The following is a 15,224-nucleotide window of genomic DNA, read 5'->3' on the forward strand; positions in this document are numbered from 1 at the left end:
ATTTGTAGAAGAATTGGAAGTTTATAATTCCACCGCTACAATGTGCGGATTACTGCTAAAAATCGGTGCTGTAGCCTTTTAGGCTCATTTTTGCGGTACAATGTGTACTGTCTAATATGGGCCAAAACTAGGTATAATATACACTGAAATTAACTTGAGGGAAGGATAGGAAGAACGGAAGGAACATAGTATGAAAGGGTACTCATCGCCGAGGCTAGAAGCGTAGAAAATTTGCCTTGAAACCCTATTTTGGAACCCTAACTACAAACCCTAACTCAGGCCTAACTAGAAACCTGAACCCTGAATAGAAACCCAACATTGAAACCCTAACACTGGCTTGAGGCCAAACTTCAACATTTTAAGAATTTCTTGAAACATTCCTTTGAAACCTTTAATGTCCAAGAAACCCTAACACTTGTCTTGCATCTCGTGTAATACACACACACACACACACACACACACACACACACACACACACACACACACACATACTGAAAGAATGATGACTTTGTCTCAATGTACTCATTCATTTACTTAAGTGTGAAAATCTGGTCCTGTTTAGTTTACTGTAAAGCTGTTGTATGAATGGCAACAGGTGATACACACGCATGTTTACTGTACCATCTGCCATTTACTGTAGTGAAAGAGCATTTAATCATTCTGCCTGTCATTATATGTTGCTGGCATAGATTGAACAGATACATTTTCTATTAACTAAATCATTTTCTGACCAATTAAGAGACATTTCTCACAGCACACCTTATGATCTCTCACAGTACACTAATGGTGTCGGGTGGGAATTACTCAACTAGTTCACACACAAGGCAATTTAATTATAACATTTTTCAAATCAACCACATGTATTTATTTGATGTATTTCATGATGTAAAATTAAACAGAATGGCTGATTATATTAGATTCACCTTGTCAAACATTTAGACATATTAAAGAAATTCAGGAGGGAGGTATACATTTTTCTGTACTCCAATTTTAAAAAAGTCCATGATTTTGCATCTACACTAACATTTTCTTCTAGAATATTATGTTCACACATAATGGTGGAAAAGGAAACAAATGAAACATGGACTAACATTTTACACATTTAATCGAGCTATCTCGTATTGTACACTCATTTTGTCCAATCATAATGCTCTTCTTGTTCTACGTGTTTTTTTTGTTTTTTTTTACCAAATGGCAGCTGCACATGTGACAGTCCCTACTTGGGCGGCCCTCCAAACACACCCATTTTCTTATCGCTTTGCAGTGCGTCTTTATCATTACTTCTAGATTCTCCTCTCAGCAAGACTGGCGCACCGGGATTTGGGTTGTTGATGACGCCCATGAAGACTGGCACTTGCGTCTTATCGTCCACGAGGGCGAAGAGGAAGGGGTGGCTCAGGTAGAAGACGGGGCTGGACGAGCGCGAGATGACGACGGTTGTGGCGGCAGAAACCTCGGCTCCTTCCTCATTGATTTCAATGGCGGATTTGTGGAAGACACTGGACACCAGTAGGGGGCCATCAGCCATGTCGGCCAGATTGGGACTGGAAAACATGTCTCCCAAGCCTAGCATGGAACAGAAGGTAAGTGAAGATAATTTTTCACCATCTCTGGTCATCGATACAATACATCAATACATTATACTCAGCTTTAGTATTGTTTCTGTCCTATGTCCTTTCTATGTCATTGAAATTGAATTAAACGTCTGTCGAGGCTGAAATAAATATTTGAATGGATCACTCACTACAAAATCCACAAGGACAATTTTGCTATTTCAACTTCACAACATTACGTTTCAAGACAGTTATGCATTTAAGTGAGAAAAATTAAGCAACAACACGGAAACTGGTTTGAAACCATTTCAAAACTATGTGATGGTGACCATGTTAGTACAAATCAGTTAGCGTCGAAGCTACATGGTAGTACGACTAATAACGTACAAATATCATTTTCAAACCACTGAACAATGTGCCCCCTCCCTGAGCTGGTGGTGGATGGGTTTCTGTGTCCCAGGGATCCTAGGAGCTAAGTTGTCTGGGGCTTTACGTCCCTGGCAGGGTCACCCCATGGCAAACAGGATCTAGATGAGGGACCAGACAAAGCACAGCTAAAACACCCCCTATGACGAATAAAATAAATGGATCTAAGTTTCCCTTGCTCGGATGCGGGTCACCGGGGCCGCCCTTTGGAGCCAGACCTGGAGGTGGGGCTCGAAGGCGAGCGCCTGGTGGCTGGGCCTACACCCTTGGGGCCCGGCAGGGCACAGCCCGAAAGGGTAACGTGGGTCCCCCCCTTTCCACGTGCTTACCACCTGTGAGAGAGGCCACAGGGGTCAGGTGCAGTGTGAGCGTGGCGATCCGATACACGGCTACAGAAGCTGGCTCTCGAGACGTGGAATGTCACCTCTCTGCCAGAGGAGGAGCCCGAGCTGGTATGTGAGGTCGAGAAGTTTCGACTAGACATAGTCGGACTCGCCTCCACACACACCACTCTGGTACCAGTCCTCTCAAGAGGGAATGTACTCTCTTCTACAACCCCAATTCCAATGAAGTTGGGACGTTGTGTTAAACATAAATAAAAACCGAATACAATGATTTGCAAATCATCCATCCATCCATTTTCTGATGTTCAACCTATATTTAATTGAATACACTACAAAGACAAGATATCTAATGTTCAAACTGATAAACCTTAGTTTTTATCAAATAATCATTAACTTAGAATTTTATGGCTGCACGACGTTCCAAAAATGCTGGGACAGGGTCATGTTTACCACTGTGTTACATCACCTTTTCTTTTAACAACATTCAATAAACGTTTGGGAACACAGGACACTAATTGTTGAAGCTTTGTAGGTGGAATTCTTTCCCATTCTTGCTTGATGTACAGCTTCAGCTGTTCAACAGTCCGGGGTCTCTGTTGTCGTATTTTACACTTCACAATGCGCCACACATTTTCAATGGGAGACAGGACTGGACTGCAGGCAGGCCAGTCTAGTACCCGCACCCTATTAGTACGAAGCCACGCTGTTGTAACACGTGCAGAATGTGGTTTGGCATTGTCTTGCTGAAATAAGCAGGGGCGTCCATGAAAAAGACGTTGCTTGAATGGCAGCATATGTTTCTCCAAAACCTGTATGTACCTTTCAGCATTAATGGTGCCTTCACAGATGTGTACGTTACCCATGCCATTGGCACTAACACAGCCCTATACCATCACAGATGCTGGCTTTTGAAATTTGCGTCCATAACAGTCCGGATGGTTTTTTACCTCTTTGGCCCGGAGGACACGACGTCCACAATTTCCCAAAACAATTTGAAATATGGACTCGTCGGACCACTGAACACTTTTCCACTTTGCATCAGTCCATCTTAGATGAGCTCGGGCCCAGAGAAGCCGGCGGCGTTTCTGGGTGTTGTTGATAAATGGCTTTTGCTTTGCATAGTAAGAGTTTCAAGTTGCACTTACGGATGTAGCGCCGAACTGTATTTACTGACATCGGTTTTCTGAAGTGTTCCTGAGCCCCTGTGGTGATATCCTTTACACATTGATGTCAGTTTTTGATGCAGTGCCGCCTGAGGAATCGAAGGTCACGGGCATTCAATGTTGGTTTTCGGCCTTGCCGCTTACATGCCGTGATTTTTCCAGATTCTCTGAACCTTTTGATGATATTATGGACGGTAGATGATGAAATCAATCAATTCCTTGCAATTGTTCGTTGAGGAACATTGTCCTTAAACTGTTCGACTATTTTCTCACGCACGTGTTCACAAAGAGGTGAATCTCGCCCCATCTTTGCTTGTGAATGACTGAGCAATTCAGGGAAGCTCCATTTATACCCAATCATGGCACCCACCTGTTCCCAATTAGCCTGTTCACCTGTGGGATGTTCCAAAAAGGTGTTTGATGAGTATTCCTCAACTTTCTTTTTCGCCACCTGTCCCAGCTTTTTTGGAACGTCTTGCAGCCATAAAATTCTAAGTTAAAGTTGTTAAATCAATACAGCGGTTAACTGATCACCACCTGGTGGTGTGTTGGCTCTGATGGTGGGGGGAAATGCCGGTCCGACCTACCAGGCCCAAACGGGTCTGCTGGGGACGTCTGGCAGAATCCCTTGTCAGAAGGAGTTTCAACTCCCACCTCCGGCAGAACTTCATCTACTTCACCCGGTGGAGGCGGGGGACATTAAGTCCAAGTGGACCATGTTCCGCGTCTCCATTGTTGAGGCGGCTCACCGGAGCTGTGGCCGTAAAGTGGTCCGGTGCCTGTCACGGCGGCAACTCCGAACCCGTTGGTGAACACCAGCGGTGAGGGATGCCGTCAAGCTGAAAAAGGAGTCCTATCGGGCATTTTTGGCCTGTGGGACTCCTGAGGCAGCTGAGAGGTACCGGTTGGCCAAGTGGAACGCAGCTTCCGTGGTCGCTGAGGCAAAAACTCTGGTGTGGGAGGAGTTCGGTGAGGCCATGGAGAAAGACTTCAGATAAGCGGAAGAAAATAAATGGATGGATGAACAATGTGCCTATTGGAAGCACTACGACTAATTTCTTAATTAATTTCTGTTGTGTGTGGCACTCTGTTGCTTTAACTGTGTTGATATTGTTGTGACGGCTCTCAGGTAAAACTGTTTGCCCAAAGTGTGCCCTATGTTAATACAAATTATTTCAAAGATGCATTCCTAGCCAAGTTGTTGATGAACCCGGCTTTACTGCTATCACAGCTTCTCTGACAAAACTTGCTATAACACTGCACATTCGATTCCAATTTATTTTTGTAAAGTAATATGACGGACATTGACGTTTTTAACATGGTTACCACAGCAAACAAAACATAAGCTTAAATCTTGTTTCACTATAAACCAAGTCGGTGAGTCTAAATGAGCTACCTGATGACTTGAATTATAACTTGCTTAACCCAGGTAAGGACTTGACTCGCTTGATTTTTGCCACAGTAAATGGGTACTTGCTTGAAACTTGAAGGTTAAGACTTGAGCCTTACTTTATGACTTGCATGTGTGATTTACTCCCACCATTGTCGCTTACCCAATTTTGTGAAGACTTCCTGCAGCTCCTGAGTGTACTCCAGCTTGAATTTGGGGACTTTAACGTGAACGACTCTTTGCTTGGGGAGACGGTTGTAAATGCTGGAAATGTTCAGCTTGGGTGCAAGGGAGGACACGTTCACATGGCCGGACATGGGCATGATTACTAAAAAGCTCATCCCCTTCACAAATGGGAAGCTTGCTACCTGCACGGGAAGAAAACGTCGTTAAAATGTAAATTGATGTGTTGGAGGGAGATTTATTTATACTGAGATGAAAGCACTGGTGTTTTTATGGTGGGCCACAAACTGCCATCGTCTTGCTAAATTGCGGGCTGCAATAAAAAAAGCTATTTTCTGCAGTAATTAAAAAAGTTGTTGCAAATCCTTTGTGAAATTTCAAGTCAGATAATGTGAACATATGACATCATATTAAGTGCCTAAAATTTTTAACATCGACCAAAAAAAAAAAATAATTACATTTTCGCCAAAATTTAGCAAGTACAATGGCATTTAAGAGTGAATATTTCAACATATCACAGTGGTTGTGACACCAAAAAATAATCATCCCTTTTCCATATAAATAACTTAAATAAACAAATTTTTGCACAAAAAGTTCAAAGGCCTTTGACAACTTTCAAGATAATTTTTTAACATACAGCATGAGAGCGGAGTCTGAAACCAGAATAAATAAATCAAAATCACAGAATCTTTGAACATACCGAAATTAATTCATACACCAAAACAATAGCCCTATGAAAATAATCACACTCAGCAACAATGTAACATACAGCAAGGGCTAAGCCATAAAGAAAACACAATTTGAGCAAATTTTGCTTCAAACATGACATCATCAACCATGATGTCATCAATCCTAGTTACACTTGTTAGCATAGCATACACAGGAAGTGTGTTCTGCGTTTTTTTTTTCCTCCCCTCGACAGCACCATCTGCTGGATCTTCTAGTGCACTGCATCACTTGCCCCAATGCAAAAATGGCCCGCAGATGAACGACGTCTCACCTGAGACTCGAGTTCACTGTCGTTAAGTAAACTCAAAGGATGTTTGGAACCTTCCATCACTTCAACATTGACCATGTGTTTGTCGTCTAGGAAGAACACACCCGTGGTGGTGAAGCGTGGGTCAAAACGAGCCTTCCATTCGCCTGTGACAAGAAAAGTCACGTCACAGTTAAATAGTCTCTTCATTGGGTGGACAATGGTTCACCTTTGAAGTAGACGGCGTTGATGAGCATGAGCAGCATGTTGGGTGGCACTGCAGACAGGAAGTCGCTCATCTTCCCATTGGTGGCGTTCTCCACCCAATCATTGAGCTGCTTCAGGCTCTCCAAGATGGCTGGCTCAGAGCTGTACAGGCGCTTGGATTCCTGGAGGAAGTCCTCCTTTGGTGTAAACCCTGAAACAACAGGTGTACATTTGCACTAAAATCTACGATAATTCTACAGTAAGCAGTGAATGAAATACAATGTGTATTTTTTTAGGACCTTGGCGCAGGAAGATGCGGGTTGCGATTTTCAGGTCACTGTTTCGGAGCTGCCCCAAGATGTGATTGACGGAATGGTGGTAGCATGTGATGGTGTTGCCATGGAGATGTTGCATTAGCAGCTCCTCCGTCTCATTGACTGCACCTGGAAAGAAGACAGCGAGTGAGAGCAGGTTACCGATCTATCGATTCATACATCTACATACAGCCACAACGTTGGATGGATAGCTGGATGATTGGGTGAATGGAATTGATAGCTGGATGAGTGGCTAGGTAGACAGACAGATGGGTAGACAGACAGATACTTTTTTTTAATCCCACTGGCAAAATTCAAGAGGGGCAGAGGGATGGATGGACAAACTGCGATACAGATGGATGAAAGGGTAGATGATAGCTCGTTAAATAGCGAGCTAGATAGATGGATCGATATACAGGTAGACAGCGAGACAGAGAAATGAATTGGGACTGCTCAGCCTTGCTCAATTTTGACACAAATCAGGATAAAGGTGCAGATTCAGGACCAGATTTGTTCTGATTTCCTTGATTTCTTAGTTTAATACTGCAAAGAGTTTTGGTGAATACAGGCATATGTAGGAGTCGGCTATGTGTGAAGATGCTCCATTTGGTGTTGATCCAAATTACGATTGTTTTGCAAACCAGTATAAAGGTGCAGTCAAGGTAAGATTTTTTTCCTGACTTTGACATTACAATATCCTTAATGTAAGCATTTTCAGGTATACATTATGTAGGAGGTGGGTAGCCATGAAGATGTTCAATTTGGTGCTGTTCCAAATTAGTATGATTAAACTTTGCCACAAATCACGATAAAGGTGGAGATCCAGCAACATTTTTCCACACATTTTAAGATTTCACCAATTTCCTAGATGTCAGCAAAGATTTTAGTGATTTATCTAGATTTTGGCACAACAAGATAAAGGTGCAAATGCCGGAAAACATGTTTTTATAACGTTGCAATAGTCTTTCCTTGATGTCTTTTTGATAACAAATGAACACATTTTCTCCACCCGCTGCCCTCCCCCCCAACTTTCGAAATGCATCTCCTCTGTCCCCTAGCCACTTCTACAGCCATAAAAACAATTCAATTTTTACTTGTCGTAACAATTTTGACCAAGCTGCCCTTGAACGCATCATAAATGATCGACATAGAGGGTCAATCACACACAGGAGATGAGATGTATGCTGAAAAAATGTTGAGCAAACCAGCCCGCAAAAGGCTAAAAACCTTGTGCAGATTTTCCCAAACAAGCAATGTACAAACCCTAATACCAATTACATTTGGATGTTCCATTAAACAGAATACAATGATTTGCAAATCCTTTTCAACCTAAATTCAATTGAATAGACTACAAAGACAAGATGTTGTTCAAACTGATAAACTATTGTTTTGTTTTGTTTTTTTGCAAATATTCACTCATTTTGAATTTGATGCCTCCAAAACGTTCCAAAAAAGCTGCGACAGAGGCAACAAAAGACTGGGAAAGTTGAGGAATGTTTAAATAACACCTATATGTAACATTCCAAAGGTGAACAGGTTAATTGGAAACAGATGAGTGTCATGATTGGGTACAAAAGGGGCATCCCCGAAAGGCTCAGTTATTTACAAGCAAGGATGGGGAGAGTTTCACCACTTTGAGAACAACTGCGTGAGCAAATAGTCCCAACAGTTTAAGAACAACATTTCTCAACATACAGTTGTGAGGAATTAAGGGAATTTATCATCGAGAGTCCATAATATCATCAAAAGATTCAGAGAATCTGGAGAAACTTCTGGAGCAAGGCTGAAAACCAATATTGAATGCCCGTGACTTTCGATCCCTCAAGCGGCACTGCATTAAAACCCGGCATCATTGTGTAAAGGATATTGCCGCGTGGGCTCAGGAACACTTTAGAAAACCATTGTCAAGTTAAAACGCTACCATGCAAAGCGAAAGCCATATAATAACAACACCCAGAAACAATGCAGCCGTCTCAGAGACCAAGCTCATCTGAGGTAGACTGATGCAATGTGGAAACGTGTGCTGTGGTCTGACGAATCAAAATGTAAAATTGTTCTTGGAATTTATGGACGTCGTGTCCTCTGTGAAGGCACCACTCATGCTAAAAGGGACATACAGGTTTTGGAGCAACAGATCCTGCCATCCAAGCAATATCTTTTTCAGGGACATCCATACTTATTTCAGCAAGACAAGGCCAAGCCACATTCTGCACGTGTTACAACAGCGTGGCTTCGTAGTAAAAGAGTGTGTAAGTACCAGACTGGCCTGGCAGGAGCCCAGACCTGTCTCCCATTGAAAATGTGTGGTGCATTATGAAGCACAAAATACGACAACGGAGACCCTGGACTGTTGAGCAACGGATGTTGTACATCAAGCAAAAGTAGGAAAGAATTCCACCTACATAGAGTGAGTACGGAAAGTATTCAGACCCGCTTAAATTTTTCACACTTTTTGATATTGCAGCCATTTGCGAAAATCATTTAAGTTAATTTTTTTCCACATTAATGTACAACCCCAATTCCAATGAAGTTGGGATGTTGTGTTAAACATAAAAACAGAATACAATGATTTGCAAATGATGTTCAACCTATATTTAATTGAATACACAACAAAGACAAGATATTTAATGTTCAAACTGATAAACTTTATTGTTTTTAGCAAATAATCATTAATTTAGAATTTTATGGCTGCAACACTGTTGGATTTATCTTGCCCAACATTAGAAAAAATAGACACAAAAGGAATGAAGACGCTGGTTTCTTTTTCTCATGAGGAGGGCGGATGGGAGATTGTTCAGATTACAGCCTCTCAACACGCTCTAAACAATCTCCCCCGTCGCTCCAGCATTTATTTGAAAATAGGGAGGTTTCTAAGTTTACAAGACACAACACACTAAGGGGAGGGTTTCAAGGTGAAAACATGGCACCAAAACCTGCCACGTCCCGGCCACGTCCTTCTCGCTGATGATTCCTGCTGAGTCATCTTCTTGAAGGCGAGACATCTTTCTTTCTAAAAATTGTCCATAATACTCATGCAAGCTAAGCAAATAAATGATAACTTCTACAATATATCTAACAAACACGTTAAAAGGAGCTTCCCTGAATTGTCATTATCATTCACAAGCAAAGATGGGGCGAGGTTCACCTCTTTGTGAACAAGTGCGTGAGAAAATAGTCGAACAGTTTAAGGACAATGTTCCTCAATGTACAATTGCAAGGAATTTAGGGATTTCATCATCTAAGGTCCATAACATCATCAAAAGGTTCAGAAAATCTGGAGAAATCACTACATGTAAGCAGCAAGGCCGAAAACCAACATTGAATGCCCGTGACGTTCGATCCCTCAGGCGGCACTCCATCAAAAACCGACATCAATGTGTAAAGGATATCACCACATGGGATCAGGAACACGTCAGAAAACCAATGTCAGTAAATAAAGTTTGGCGCTTTATCCATAAGTGCAACTTGAAACTCTACTATGCAAAGCAAAAGCCATTTATCAACACCCAGAAACGCCGCCGGCTTCTCTGAGCCCGAGCTCATCTAAGATCGACTGAGTGTGTCGATCTTAAAAAAAAAGATCGACACACTGGAAAAGTATTCTGAAAAGTATTCTGTGGTCCGACGAGTCCACATTTCAAATTGTTTTGGGAAATTGTGGACGTCGTGTCCTCTGGGCCAAGGAGGAAAAGAACCATCCAGACTGTTATGGACACAAAGTTCAAAAGCCAGCATCTGTGATGGTATGGGGCTGTGTTAGTGCCAATGACATGGGTAACTGACACATCTGTGAAGGCACCATTAATGCTGAAAGGTACATACAGGTTTTGGAGAAACATATGCTGCCATCCAAGCAACGTCTTGTTCATGGACACCCCTGCTTATTTCAGCAAGACAATGCCAAACCACATTCTGCACGTGTTACAACAGCATGGCTTTGTAGTAAAAGAGACCTGACCTGTCTCCCATTGAAAATGTGTGGCGCATTATCCATCCATCCATTATCTGAGCCGCTTATCCTCACAAGGGTCGCGGGAGCTCTGGAGCCTATCCCAGCTATCATTGGGCAGGAGGCAGGGTACACCCTGAACTGGGTGCCAGCCAATCTCAGGGCACCTATAAACAAACAACCATTCGCACTTACATTCACACCTACGGGCAATTTAGAGTCAATTTAGAGTCTAGAGTCCTACCATGAATGTTTTTGGGATGTGGGAGGAAACCGGAGTGCCCGGAGAAAACCCACGCAGGCATGGGGAGAACATGCAAAGGATTGAACCCCGGTCCTCAGAACAGTGAGGCAGACACTCTAACCAGACGGTCACCGTGCCGCCTGTGGCGCATTATGAAGCGTAAAATACGACAACGGAGACCCCGGACTGTTGAACAGCTGAAGCTGTACATCAAGCGAGAATGGGAAAGAATTCCACCTACAAAGCTTCAACTATTAATATCCTCAGGTCCAAAACGTTTATTGAATGTTATGAAAAGAAAAGGTGATGTAATACAGTGGTAAACATGACCCTGTCCCAGCTTTTTTGGAACGTGTTGCAGCCATAAAATTCTAAGTTAATGATTATTTGATAAAAACAAAGTTTATCAGTTTGTACATTAAATATATTGTCTTTGTCGTGTATTCAATTAAATATAGGTTGAACATGATTTGAAAATCATTGTATTCTGTTTTTATTTATGTTTAACACAATGTTCCAACTTCATTGGAATTGGGGTTGTACACACAGCACCCCATATTGACAGAAAAAAAAACAGAATTGTTGAAATTTTTGCAGATTTATTAAAAAGGAAAAGCTGAAATATCACACAGCCATAAGTATTCAAACCCTTTGCTCAGTATTTAGTTGAAGCACCCTTTTGAGCCAATACAGCCATGAACCTCTTTGGGAATGATGCAACAAGTTTTTCACACCTGGATTTGGGGATCATCTGCCATTCCTCCTTGCAGATCCTCTTCAGTTCTGTCAGGTTGGATGGTGAACATTGGTGGGCAGCCATTTGCAGGTATTTCCAGAGATCTTCAATTGGGTTTAAGTTAGGGCTCTGGCTGGGCCAGTCAAGAACAGTCACAGAGTTGTTCTGAAGCCACTCCTTCTGTATTTTAGCTGTGTGCTTAGTGTCATTGTCTTGTTTGAAGGTGAACCTTTGGCCCAGTCTGAGGTTCTGAGCACTCTGGAGAAGGTTTTCGTCCAGGATATCCCTGTACTTGGCCGCATTCATCTTTCCTTCGATTGCAACCAGTCGTCCTGTTCCTGCAGCTGAAAAACACCCCCACAGCATGATGCTGCCACCATCATGCGTCACTGTTGGAACTGTATTGTACAGGTGATGAGCAGTGCCTGGTTTTCTCCACACATGCCACTTAGAATTAAGGCCAACAATTTCTATCTTGGTCTCATCAGACCATAGAATCTTATTTCTCACCATTTTGGAGTCCTTTAGGTGTTTTTTTTTTTTTTTTTTTTAGCAAACTCCATGCGGGCTTTCATGTGTCTTGCATTGAGGAGAGGCTTCCGTCGGGCCACTCTGCCATAAAGCCCTGACTGGTGGAGGGCTGCAGTGATGGTTGACTTTCTCGAACTTTCTCCCATCTCCCGAATGCATCTCTGGAGCTCAGCCACACTGACCCTTGGGTTCTTCTTTACCTCTCTCACCAAGTCTCTTCTCCCCCAATTGCTCAGTTTGGCCGTACAGCCAACTCTTCCATTTAAGGATTATGGAGGCCACTGTGCTCTTAGGAACCTACGGTGCAGCAGAAATTTTATTGTAACCTCGGCCAGATCTGTGCCTTGCCACAATTCTGTCTCTGAGCTCTTCAGGCAGTTCCATTGACCTCATGATTCTCATTTGCTCTGACATGCACTGTGAGCTGTAAGGTTTTATATAGACAAGGGTGTGGCTTTCCTAATCAAGTCCAATCAGTGTAATCAAACACAGCTGGACTCCAATGAAGGTGTACAACCATTTTAAGGATAATCAGAAGAAATGGATAGCACCCGAGTTAAATATATAAGTGTCACAGCAAAGGGTCTGAATACTTATGGCTGTGTGATATTTCAGTTTTTCTTTTTTAATCAATCAGTAAGAATTTCAACAATTCCGCTTTTTTTCTGTCAAAATGGGGTGCTGTGTGTACATTGAGAAAAAAAAATTACTTAAATGATTTTAACAAATCAACAACAAATGCAACAAAGAGTCAAAAATTTAAGGGGTTCCGAAAACTTCACGTACCCACTGTAGTTTCAAAAATTCGTGTCCTCAGTTACCAAACGCTTATTGAGTGTTGTTAAAAGGAAAGGTGATGGAACACATTGGCTAACATGCCGTCCCAGCTTTTATGGAACATGTTGCAGGCATCAAATTAAAAATTAGTGAATATTTGCAGAAAAAAAATTCAGTTTATTAGTTTAACATTAAATATCTTGTCTTTGTAGTATATATAATTGAATATAGGTTGAAAAGGATTTGTAAATCATTGTATTTTTATTTGTTTTACATGTCTCAACTGCTTTGGAATTGGGGTTTCTAAGTGGAATAGATCTGTTGTTGTTACACGTTGATAATGTAGCTAATTTATGACAAATTGAGAGGTAACGTATAAGGGATAACGAGGAGTGAGTCAGTCATCGTCAAAAAACTACCTACAGACCAGGGAGGAGAAATCACTGCAGTCTGATTGACCAGACTAGAAATAGTTGTCATTATGAATACATTTATCAATGATAACCTTTGAGCTTTTCAAAACACTGTGTATCATAAGATAAAAACTGCCATCTGTGAGGTTGTCACAGGCCTACCTAGAGCAAGCTGGGAGAGAGCCAAGGCGATGCTGTAAGGCGATATGATGACATTGGGCTGCTCAGGCGTCGTCTTGAGGTTTTGCAGCAGCTGCGCCCCCAGCTTCTGGACAGAGGTGGCGATAGCCTCCCTGGCCTCGGAGCTCCGGGCAATGGACGCGCAGCCCTCGTCCTCCTCTGATGCGTCCTCCTCACTGGGTGTGCTCGTCGCCATGGACAGAGGCGGACTAGCAGTGATGTTTGCACTGCCGGGATCTGGTGTGCTGTCGTTTATCTAGAAGATATTTTAGGGAGTACTTTGGAGATTAATTTAGCAGAGGCGTTAAAAACTGTGTTTAAGTACAAGTACAGACACTTGTGTGAAGACGGGTAAAAGTAGAAGTATTGGTTTAATTACTCTACTTACGTAAAAGTGAAAAAAAATACTGACTCTGAAATCTACTTTAATCGTAAAAAATAAATGTGTTCCGATTGAGATGGAGAATCTTAACGCCAAAAGCTGGTAGTTTTTAGGCTGGCACAAAACACATTCGCCACGAGTCATTCTTGTAGCCACCAAACAATTCTCTTAAATAAAGCCAAGGATGGGGAATATCTTGCTTCTCCAAATCTGTTGCCATTGTCACTAATGCTACCTGCTACACGTTCCTCCATGTCACCGGGATCCCTGTTTCTATGCCTTACCTCAATCAAGATCTCAGTTGACTTTACCTCTCTATTTACATCTTTTGTACTTCCTGTCATCATCCACAGACATGGAAAAAAAGTAATGACTCCATTTCGACTAAGAATTACAAAGTACAGATATAGATTTTTAAATGTAGAGCATAAAAGAAAAAGTAAGAAAATTAAATATCAAGTACAGATACAAGGAAAATCTACTAATGTACAGCAACAAAGCACTGAAACATGATAATTTAGGAGGCGGCATAGAAAGACTTACAGCTTGACTGGGAATTAAAGGAATCAGAGGCACCAATGGGTTCGACTCTTCTTCTGCCACCTGAGCATTCTGTTGAGAAATTAAAATGTGTGAATTTATGATGAAAGACATTTGAAAATTTTTGTGCCACATGGTTGGCTTACAGTCACTCCTTGGTTGTAGAGACAGATGAAGAGGAGTGTCAAGTGAAGGTCCATGTCCTAATGTAACGTAGCTGTAAAATATCTTTAGTATAGTGAGCAGAATTTAAAAATTTTTTTTAAATATGGTGACAACACATCCTCTTTGTAATTTTCTTTTCTTCCTAAGCCTTCTTGCTGGTTTAAAAACTTTCTAGTTGTCCTTCTTCAAAGGAAACTATGTTGCCTAGTACATCAGAATCACAAAACAGAATTCTGGATCTTGAAATGTATCATTCTCAAGGCAGTATCACATCAAATGTTACTTAAAACTCACTAACACATTTGTTGGATTGACTTTTCTAGCAGTAAAAACTGTTAAAAAACATCCAGTTGAATTTAGCTGTAAGACAGGTTAGTTTATGTCAGGCCGTGCCCTCGTGTCCAGTTGCACGAAAAATCAACAAAAGCAGAGTAAACATTCAACACATAAGCTGTCAAACATGCAACATTTTTCAGTATTAGTATTTTCATCTTACCGTAAATTTAAATTATTGTAAATAAAAATAAAAAAAAGTTTTTAAAAAGCTTGCGTCTTGTCCAAAAAAAAGAGCGACTAAGCGAGTGCGGATGGCAGAATTCCTGAGTCAAAGATTGGCAATTGCACAGGTTGGTTAAAGATCAACCACCATTGATTAGGGCCTCATTTAAGCCACTATTTGTTTGTGAATGCAGCTTTCCTAACTTGGTGCACAGTTAAATATCCAATCACCACAGACATAGATGATAAATAT

The 15,224-nt window shown here is 41.7% G+C and overlaps 1 protein-coding gene across 1 annotated transcript; it reads right to left on the reverse strand.

Moving 5' to 3' along the window:
• Nucleotides 1-908: 908 nt before the first annotated feature.
• Nucleotides 909-15,224, reverse strand: serpinf2b (serpin peptidase inhibitor, clade F (alpha-2 antiplasmin, pigment epithelium derived factor), member 2b). Its single transcript, XM_061681758.1, has 9 exons — nt 14,970-15,224; nt 14,455-14,525; nt 14,312-14,380; nt 13,369-13,642; nt 6,542-6,685; nt 6,265-6,453; nt 6,060-6,202; nt 5,040-5,244; nt 909-1,566 (listed from the first exon to the last, which is right to left on the reverse strand). The coding sequence occupies exons 2-9, from the start codon at nt 14,506-14,508 to the stop codon at nt 1,217-1,219; spliced, it is 1,428 nt and encodes a 475-aa protein (XP_061537742.1). The 5' UTR covers nt 14,509-14,525; nt 14,970-15,224; the 3' UTR covers nt 909-1,216.

The sequence above is a fragment of the Phycodurus eques genome, chromosome 7 (assembly GCF_024500275.1).
Source record: "Phycodurus eques isolate BA_2022a chromosome 7, UOR_Pequ_1.1, whole genome shotgun sequence".
NCBI classification, from domain to species: Eukaryota; Metazoa; Chordata; class Actinopteri; order Syngnathiformes; family Syngnathidae; genus Phycodurus; species Phycodurus eques.